General features: G+C 40.6%; 1 protein-coding gene across 1 annotated transcript in view; it reads right to left on the minus strand.

The window, feature by feature from the left end:
* The window catches only part of PTH2R (parathyroid hormone 2 receptor), a 77,771-nt gene extending 67,208 nt beyond the window's left edge, over positions 1 to 10,563 (minus strand). Inside the window, exon 1 of the mRNA XM_006205241.4 lies at positions 10,417 to 10,563. Within this exon, the coding sequence (XP_006205303.1) occupies positions 10,417 to 10,491 (75 nt within the window). The 5' untranslated portion in view covers positions 10,492 to 10,563. The remainder of the gene's footprint in view (positions 1 to 10,416) is intronic.
* Positions 10,564 to 10,783: the final 220 nt, after the last annotated feature.

Raw genomic sequence — 10,783 nt, forward strand, 5'->3', positions numbered from 1 at the left:
ACAGTGTTGACCTGTTTGGGGATATAACAAATCAGCAAGAAGATCACTTTCTTTGGGTAGTTGGCAACCAGAATCTGACTTATGGAAAATCAGGTTGCAGGCCAAACTGCAGTGGCCAACATTCCATCCATTTTTAACTAGTGTCATTGCCCCCAGGCAACAAATCTGTCATGCGGTGCAGCTGTGGGATCCTGGGAAAGGGTAGTGGCTTAGAAAATTAACATGGCTGATACCATATCATTGGCAATGAAGAGGCTAATTTCAAGCAAAAGCAATGAGGTAAAATCACCACTGATCATAAGGTCAACAAACTGTAAGGTAAAGTTTCAGAGTAGAAACTCTGCTATAACAATTGTGCACATATATTAAAAGAATGAAGAAAAATTTCTATGAGAATTTGCAAAGTAAACAATGTCCTAAGGCCTCTCAAAACAGGTGTGAATACTGGAACTAAATTTTGGTTTCCCTAATTTCTGCTGTAATGACATGGCCATCCTTCAGACAACAGCTAGCTTTATGGATGAAAGAGGGAAAGCCAAGGCGTAACTGTTCTTAGATAGCTGAGTGAATATTAGAAAAAAAGTAGGAGAAGGTAGGCTGTATTGAGCAGTTTAGTTAACAGGCTGGAGAATAAAAAAAGGTTCTAAATGAATAAGTAGTGAAAGTCTACATGGTCTTACTGGATGTAAAGTAAAACTGCTGGGGGTGGTCATAGAGAGGACCTGACGCAGGTAGAGCTGAGAGCTGGCCCCAGGTGATCAGAGGTTCCTCACCCACTTCCCTGTCCTTGGAATGTATGTTCTGCCGACTGTTCCCATGGTGGGAGCTCTTTTCAGGACACAGTCTTGAGAGAGCTGTGTTATGGAGACCATCTAGATGGTACACAGGACTGAACCCAGGTAAGGCCTCTATGTCAACTTATAAGACTCTGGAGGTGAGTGTAGAGATCTATTATCCTGCAGCTGCCCAAGACAAGCTTCATACATATGTTCCTTTGCTTATTAAACCTGCCACCTACCAATCTGGAGTGTCTGCCTCTTTCTTAAGCCTCTCTTTGACCTCTGTGTACAGGTGCCAGTTTCAAATTTCACCCAGGGAGCTCTCAAGATTTTGAACCAACAAAACTTAACCCAGTGAGGGTGAAAAAAGGGGGAAAGAATGCTGTATTTGACAAGATTGTGAGAGATCAGTGTAATTTGTGATATAAACTTTGGACAGAGAAGAGGGAGAGACGTAAGAGGCTGCAATTCAACAATAAAGCGCCTTGTCAAGTTGATTTCCTCCCTAAAGGAACCATCATCACTCAAAGGCTGTTTTAAACATTAATTCAAATTTAGAAATGCTTATAAAAATGTTAAACATGGTCCACTTGAAAACGTGGGCATGTATTTCACTGTATTTATATTTCTAGTGATTCTCACATTGTCTGTCACATGAAAGGCTCTCAAAGTACTTGCTGAATGGAATTGTCATGAATAAAAGGTTATGAAGTTTTTTTTTGTTTGTTTGGGCTTCTTTTTAAGTTAGATAAGGCACTCTATTTTCTTAAGCGGCTTTTCTTGAGGTATAATTGATATACCAAGAACTGCACATATTTAATGTGTGCAATTTGATGAGCTTGGGCATATGCAAACATTCACAGTACCATTGCCACAATCAGAACAACAGATGTAGCCAACATCTCCCAAAGTGTCCTTGTGACCCTGTTAGTTTGGGGGGGGGGTGGTGTTGTAGTAAGGACAGTTATGAGATCTACCCTCTTAAATTTGTAGTGCACAATACCGTGCTGCTAATCATGGTGCTGAAGAGCCGATCTCTAGAATGTACTCATCTAGCATAGCTTAAACTTTAATGAGAAGATGTTCAATAAGTAAGGTAGTCTTTGTTTTCCCATATCTATACAATTAAAGCACAAACTTCCTTTGATTTCAATGTAAAATTGTGCCAGTGATATGTTTAACTCAGTAACATAAGGAAATTTCTTGGCACATGTATCTGAACCCACAGTCAGAGCAGGCTGCAGAAGAATGAGAGAACATAAGATTTATGAGAGGCAGGGATCTTCCATTTTGCCTTTTTTTCCACAGTGTATCCTTATTCTCCCACTTGTCCTTGTTTACCACCAAGTTGGTGAGAAATGGAGCGGATGTTTGGAAGACAATAAAAATGCTTACTACCTTCCTCATAAGACTGTTGTGAGGACTAAAGAAAATAATGCATTGTATGTGCCTCATCAAGTGCCTTTATATAGTGAACACTGTTTAAATGTTAACTATTATTACTGCTATTATCACCAAGCCTATACTTTTGTCACATGCTAAGTTTATTTGACCAAAATAAACTTAGTGAAGCAAAAAGAAAAGAAGTGCTGAACATGAGAAACCTCTGGCAGAGATCAGACAGGGCTTCCCCATCTCTAGCTGAGTATCTGCCATTCACACTGCAAAAACATGGAAGCCAAAGACAGACAAGATACGCTAGGACAAAGGGACAGAAACAGAGGTTGCAGGGAGGGGACACTATGTCAAGAGCAGAGGCAAAGAGCTTCTTTTCGCGTTACTGGCAATTTTGTCCCCTCGTCTAGGGTCAAAGCTCCTTGGAGGGCAGAGCCATGTATTAATCTCTTTCAGAGCCTGCACAATAAATATAATACTTAGGGGTCTGATGCGATTTTATTGAATTACAAACGAGAAGACTTAAGGAAGGAGAATTTTCATTGGGGGGGCACCTCCTTATGTTCAGCCTGCAGCCAGTCATCTACCCATTCTACACTGCTTGTGCTGGGTTAGTAGTGAGGAGTGTTGAGCGTATTTATTTTTTACCAGTATTTGTCGAGTCCTCCCATGGACAAGACACTATGGCAAAAGACAGACATAAAGCAAATCCAAGCCGTGCATCTTGCCCGGGAGAAGGTCAGGAGGTACAATACGGCTCTTAAACCACACTAGTACCATGAGTGGTAAACAGGCTCACAAACAAAATGTCATTACTAATATAATAGCAATCTGGTGGGAAATAGAAGGATGTTGTGTCTTTTATATTGGTTTTAAAAGGTATTCTTGTGGGTGCAGGAAAGCCCCACGTATCTACTCCAGGTTTTTTCCCAGTTTTTAGATATATCTAAGCTCCATTAATCAACATGAAATTGAGCTCAAGTTTTGAGTTTACATAACTATCAAAAGCTTCTGGATATTGTGTCTTACAGACTTTATCCATCTAAGAAATAAGATGTCAGAACAGACGTTAAGAGATGTTCCACCTTGGCACACACCACATGCATGAGCGCCATCTAAAGGCAGATTCTCTCGTGGTGTAAGCAAAGAAATATTCGCGTGAGACATAGTTCATGCCCACAAAACTGGTTTAAATGCGTCATTAAGCACAATCTTTGCTGTCAGAAAAATGTTTTTAAAAATAACTAAAAGACTTTTTCTCGTAGAAAACAGAGCTAGCCTGATTATGTAAGGAAAGTGACAAGCAGTATAAACTATTCTCATTTAGGAAATTTCAGCCAGTTTGTGATTTGATACAAATGGTTTCATAAAAGAGAAGCAGTTTACCTTAATTACCTTAATTACCCATATCCGTCTGTTCCAATTTTCTCATATAAATATTTGGCCAAATAGTATTAAACAACATTTTTATTTGTTTGCTAGACACTTTAATATGTTATCAATCTGCATCTTATAATAACAAGAGTATTTGACTTGGATGCTAATTCAAATAGCAATACATAATAGTCCTTCTACCTAAAATCATGCAAACACTTATTAATATTTAATGAGCCTCTACTGGGTACTATTCACTTTAGAAAAATGATTAAGAATCAGTTCTCGCCCTCAATTAGTCCAATACCTGTGGCAGGAGCTCAATACAACCAATACGACATTTTTTAAAGAAATAACATATCATTTGTGACTTCAAAATAAAACTTTGAATGTTGTCATTCAAAACTTCTATACTAGCCTTACAGTTGACAATTTAAAATTAGCAATGATGTTACTTCTATTAAAAACCTAGAGCATTGTAACTGACTATACTTCAATAAAAAAATAATCTAGAGCAAATATCATACTTAATGATAAATCTTTAGAAGCAACCCACTGAAGTAACAAACAAGATAAGATGCCCACAATAATTACTATTACCATTTAACGTTATAGGAAAGTTCTAGCTAATGAAATATGACAAGACAAAAGAGAAAAAGAAATAACAGATAGATATTGGAAAAAAAACTGTTACTGGTCATTGTAGGTAAGACTCAATAAATAAAAATAATGGAAATTCTCTATACCAGCAATAACTAATTTAAAATGCAACAGAAATCATGGGGATGATGATGATGACAACAACGATGGCTAACACTTCTATTGAGCAAACTCTGTGACAGGCACTACATTAAATGCTTTTCCTGAGGTTTTCATGTAATCAACATGTCAAAAAAAGTAACTTGGCACGAGGTCATCCCATTTTTTAAATGAAGAAACTGAGTTTTGAGGTAAGTGACAGCATGAGAGTAGGAAACACACATTCCAAATTCAGTTCTGATAAAAGTCCATAACCTTGACCATTTTGCATAGTTTCCTCTTCCTCCAGAAAGCCAAGAGTTGCTTCTGAGAGTCTATAAAATTCTATCAGCCAAAGAAGTAGTTGCCAAGCTCAACCTTTAGCCTGCTTGTTTGTCAGTTACTAAGACAAGGGAGCTCTGGTAACACCCTACTCTCTCAGAGATATGTTTTACCAGCGACTCTCTCTTCTTGATCTTTGTGATCAGACATAGGTTCCATTGCATCATTTGTACCAGGGCAGCCACCCCTGCCCCTTAAAATAGAATGACATTTTTAAAATTAAAACTGGAGTAAATGATTAGAGACTTGAGTTCCAAGCAGGACCAAAGAGAATGGATTTTCTTGGAATGAAAGAAACACAAATTACCTTAGCCAAACATTTATAAAGAATCCACCACCCAAAGGCAACATGTTAACTGTCACAGGAGGTTCCAAACTGTTTATTAGCCCCATTCCCCCTGTGAATTTACAATTCAGGGGTAATCTTACAGAAAACCAATCTGCATACCCTTTTTCTATATAGGCAGCCAACCCTTTTAATTCCACTACACCCTCACTGAAAATATCATTCACACATGTGGTTTCAAATTCTCTCTATTAAGAAAGTGATGATGCCAAATCCAGAGCTTTTCTTAAGTTCCATAAGCTCCTATCCAATCATTCACTAAATACCTCACAGGTTCCTCATACTCAGCTTATCTAAAAACCTAACTCATTGATGATACCTGCCCCAACCCGCTCTTCCTTCAGTTGAATGTACCTTCTGTCTCTCGAGCCCATCTGCCTCCTTGCATCTCCGCTTCTAAAAGTTCACACCAGTGAACTTATCAAGACTGCTGCAACTGCCTTCTAACTGGCTGCACTGTCTTCAGAATGACTTCTTTAAAGGAGGAGACAGATATTAATCAAGTACTCATATTAACAAATGTCACCATAACATCTATCAGCAATATGAATAAAATGTCCAATTACTTTCAGAATGGAGTTGGGTTCTGACAGAGAAACTATAAGGAATAGAAGGAAGAGTGTTGCAGGCAGAGGGAACAGCTTTGCAGAATTCACTCACACACACACACACCCTTTTTTAAAGCTTTCAGTGACCCCTCGATCATGTTCAGAAATAATCTCAATCTCATAACCATTCCATTAAAAAGCTCTTTACTAACTGGGTAATGGAAAAAAAGAGCTGACATTTTCATTATCAGACACCTTAAGGCTTTTGTTTACCTGTATCTTTTTAAATTTAATACTCTCACATTCTGTGAGATAAATGCCATCATTGCCCCCATTTTAGAATGGAGGAAATGGAACCTCAAAGAGGTGAAATGGGTGGTCTGAAGTCACCCCGTTATTAATAGATATAAAGAATAACTCAGAAAAGGCAAAAATTAAACAGAGGGAAAGAAAGAAGATGGATTCTAGCAGATGACAAAACCAATCGATGTTCGAGGCAGGAAAATAAACAGAATATATGAACATTAGTTGAAAATGTTCTATTTTCACTCATAAAGAACTGAGGAAGCTCTGAGGAAATGAGACCTACTCTCAGTACATTGCCAAGAAAAAGCCCCATCCATCTTGCTGCTTCTAGGTTTGGGGGCTGGAGACACTACCCAGAATCAGTGCAGTCACCAAGAAGTCCACCCCTTCAGGGACACAAGGTTTCCCAAAACTAGAAGACAAATGGAAGAAGTCCCAGGTGTCAATAAGAAAGAAGAACCAACCAATCACTGGACCTTTAATAAAAACAATGCTTGTGGAATCCACAATATAGGGATCATCAGCAGTCAAGTTCCAGTTTGATTTGGCTAAGGGTGGTCCCTTGGCTTACCATCTTGGAGAAGCTGCCTATGAGCCAGTTATGTCCTCATTCTTAAATCAACCAGCAATGGCTCATTGGTAATTCGACCTATTATCACCACAATTTCCAATACAGAGTGTAGACGTATTTGACTGATTAACTGATTATCTATCTCCTTTTATCTCTATACCTCACTCCTACTTCTCTGCCTTCCCATATGCAACCAGAAATATATATATACACATATTACCTGAATACATTGATACAATATGTATCCTTTTTCTGTGCATGTATTTTAATGTAAATAAAATTTTCTGTTTCTGTGCCATATTTTTGCCTGTTTTAAAGATCTCATTCATGCCTCTTTGTGTACATTGAATCCATTGCTTTTTTAATATTTTATTTCTTATTGGATTATTTAATTATTCTATTTTGGTTGGGGGGGTAATTAGGTTTGTTTATTTTTAGAGGAGTTACTGGGGATTGAATCCAGGACCTCATGCATGTTAAGCATGCACTCTACTACCTGAGCTCTACCCTCCTCACTCCATTACTTTTTAATTGCTGAAAAAGAACCCACTGAACCCCCAAATGGTCCCCAACTCTCCAACAGCACAGAATTACTGCAATAACCATTACGGACTTGTGTGAGAAATTCTTTGGGAAATATACCAGGGGTGGATCTTGCAGAGACAGAGAGTGTGTGTATATAATCTAGCTAAGTGGTGTCCAACTGGTCTCCATGATGAAGGCACCAATCTGAGGGGTGGGCTCCAGAGCAGAAGCAAAAGTGTAAGTCGTGGCTACTCTACCTGTTGCTGTATGACCTGAGAATAGTACCTAACATCTCTTAGCCCCATTTTCTCATTTATAAAGTACAAACAGTAAGGTGCCTATCTCATAAAATTACTGTGAGAATTAGACGAGATAATAACAGATTAAAGAGCTTAGCATGGTATTTGGCATGTGGTAAGCAAATAAATATCAATGATAATCATTTTCTTCCCACTGAGTAAGACATTTCTGATTTTCCAGATTTTGAATCACCACACTGGAAGGTCAGTAAGGTGCATCCTCCTCACTGCAAAGAGGGAAGACAGATCGAGTTTCACGCCCACAGAGGCCGCGCATTACCTGAGGAGAGATCTGAATGCAGCTTTCCAGGCTCCCAGGCCAGTGCCTGTTGGTATCTGCTCACACCTGGTACCCTATGGACTAATGTACTTCCACTCAGTACGTTATGAGCTCCCAGGAATTTTTTCCAGCTGTGATGATGGATTTGTACCTTCCTCGCACACGCTGTCTGAGAGCCACACTGATCTGCAGCCCTGAAGCCCAGAGAAGGTGACTGAGTCACGCGGGCTCAGCTCATTCTCAAATCCAGCAAAACCGGTGTTGTTCCCTGATAATTTTGTAAGGGAGGAAACAGCCATGGAGGTACACCACTAAGACCATTCTTCTAGAAAACTCTGCCATTTGTCTGGAAGGAGTGCAACTGACTGATAGCTTCCAGCTGCAGTGCTTTCAAGCATCTGTCTCAGCTTTGGAGCCAAGTCAACAATCTTACAAACAACCCCACCCGATGACTGGGCACAGTGGGAGTACAAGGACCTGGCCATTTTATCACCACGTGGGACTCCTGTGATGGGCAACCTTTGCCCCAGAGCTCGGCGTGGGGTTGGCCAAGACTTTGTCGGATCTGCATCTTGGTCTGAGGCTCCCCTTGTCCAATCTCCTTGTCTTCCCCAGCCTGTTATCCTTCTCAGGTATTACCCCTCAATCAACCTACTGCACCTCTAATTCCAGCTCACAGTCTGTCTCCAGGAGGACCCACTGACAGGAACGAGAATACTGCACATATTTATACAGCTAACCTCATTACCATGGGATAATCTGACTTAGGAAGTGCATTGCTGGACTCTGCAATGGCACCTGACACATGAACTCATTGCCTTTGAACTGCACAATGAGGCAAAGGCAGCATCTTTACCAACCAAAAACCACAGAGATATTTAAAACAACTGACAAGTACTAGCCTATGTTAAATATTCTGTGATGCGAGTCACTGTTTGCTGGATATTAAACATTTATTCTACACAAGCTAACTCTGCTTGGATGAGTCCCCTTTGTTGTCCTGTCAATATATTAAAATTTTTAATACATGTCTTAGTTATAGATGAAGAAACTGAAGATCATAGAAGGTGTCAACATGTCAATGTAAATCACTTTAATGTAAACTTCAGATTGTTTAAAGTTCCAAAAATGTATTATATTATCACAAACTGTCACTTTACACAATCCTTAATCTATAGACATAAATGAAAATTAGTTCAAAGCAATGGGTCTCAACCAGGGGCGATTCTGCCTCCCAAAGGACTTCTGGCAATACGTGGAGGTATTTTTGGTTGTCACAACCAGGCAGAGGCAGGGAGTTGCTACTGGCATCTAGTGGAAAGAGGACAGAGATGCTGCTAAATAGCCCACAATGTACAAGATAGCCCCCACAACAAAGAACTATATGGCCCAAAACGTTGAGAAACCTTACAGAAACAAGAGTTCAATGCTATGATTGTTTTATTGAAAATTAAAAGGAAATATTCTGCCCATAATCCCATAGTGATTTTTTTTCTTTCTTGTACTAAGCAATACCTCCCTATTTCCTTAGAAAAAAGTAATCTAGAACACTGAATGAAATAAATGCTTAGGTTCATTTGCCCCTTATACAAGGAAGCAGGGTTTTCAAGCATATTATCCAAATATCTTGTAAGACAAAAATGCAGGAAGCACATTAGAGATCACCAGAGTTCTATAACTGTCACCAAACTCTTAGAGCTTTTCCATTCATTCATATTCCTACTGTTACCTTGGTGAAATTTTTCAGGTTTGAGCATACTCTACTTTTGAGCATTCACTGATACTCTTATTAGTCAATGTATAACATATCGTCTTTTTTTTTAAACAGATTAAGTTTACATGAAATATCCTGGTCATGTTAGGCAAAGCCCAGTATTTAGCAAGGCACTTATTTTCTTTAATGTATGTGGCTATGTGATTTAAACAAAAGCAACCGCACTGAATAACTGAAATTTAAACTGGCCATCTGAAAGTCAAGAACATAGTATTAAGTTTAGATATAATAGTATATAGATGAATGCCTTAATTTTCTTAGGAGTAAAGAATTAAAAGAAAAAGAAAAAAACCCTAACTTGGGGCTTTATTTGACGGTCAAAGTGCGCCCCCTTTCGAACAGAAGAGAGAAATAACATTGGTTCAGTTTAAAGTCAGGGTTCTTAAACCGCATTACACCCAACACTACACGCATTTCTTTCTAACTCATCTGAAAAGCTGAGGGTAAATCCTACATTTTATTTGACTCAAAAAAACAGTGAGGATGAATTGTAACTTGCACATTAGAGAGGCTCCTTTGTGAAAGATCACCCAGAAAATCTCATTGGCAGTAAGAAAATGACAACTACCACTATTCTAAACATTAACAACTGAGCTTTAACAAGTTATACACGTATTTTTTTCTATCTAGTCTCCTCGCTTTAATGATACGTTATCCCGTATCAGGGAGAGCCAGTTTTCCTTTCAGACAGTGGTCACAAACAATCCCAGAAATTTAAGTTCTCAAAACTGACGGTAAATTGCCAGTAGACAAAAATAATTTGGATTAATTAAACCAAGGATCAAGGAGTCTTAAGAGTAAGAAAAGTTCTCTTCACCTTCCAGCCTCACCCTCCTGATCCAGAACCCTGTGATTCGTAAATACACTCTTACTTTGCAGATGCCAAGATGCTGGTCGGAATAGTGCCCAGCCTAAGACATCATTTATCTAAAGCATATCTTTGCAGCTCCACCAAATGCTTGTCAGACCTTGCCGGCTGCACTTCTGTATGTGTGTCTGTCTGTCGGTGCGGCTGTGTGTGTGTTAGCGCGTTGATGTGCCAGCGTCTGCGCCCGCGCGCGCCTTGGTCTCTGCCGCCCTAACGCCGAGTCCCGGCCGCAGGTTCTGGAAAGCAGGTGCCGCGGGACACGGGGTCTTACCTGGGCTCTGGCGAGGAGACAGCCGCCCAGCAGCAGCCACCCCCAGAGGTGAGGCGAGGCCCCCGGCCCGGCCATCCCGGACCAGCCCGAGCAAGGAGCGGGGTCGCTCTTCCTGGAGCCCGAGGGAAGCTCCACACGCGCAAGTTGGCCGGCGCGAGGCAAACTTGTGGCCGGGAGCGCGGCGCAGCTCGGGCGTCAGGTCAGGGCCACCGGCTGGAGACGCCCAGGGCCGAGCTGGAGACGCCCAGGGCCGAGCCGCCGCCGCCCCGCGCGTTTCAGGTTTGGTCCTGCCGCGGAGCCTGGCGGCTCGGTCCGCGCTTCCGGGGAGAGCTGCTCGAGTCCCGGCCTCGACTCGCGGCCCCCGCTC

Source organism: Vicugna pacos, chromosome 5 (genome assembly GCF_048564905.1).
Source record: "Vicugna pacos chromosome 5, VicPac4, whole genome shotgun sequence".
NCBI lineage: Eukaryota > Metazoa > Chordata > Mammalia > Artiodactyla > Camelidae > Vicugna > Vicugna pacos.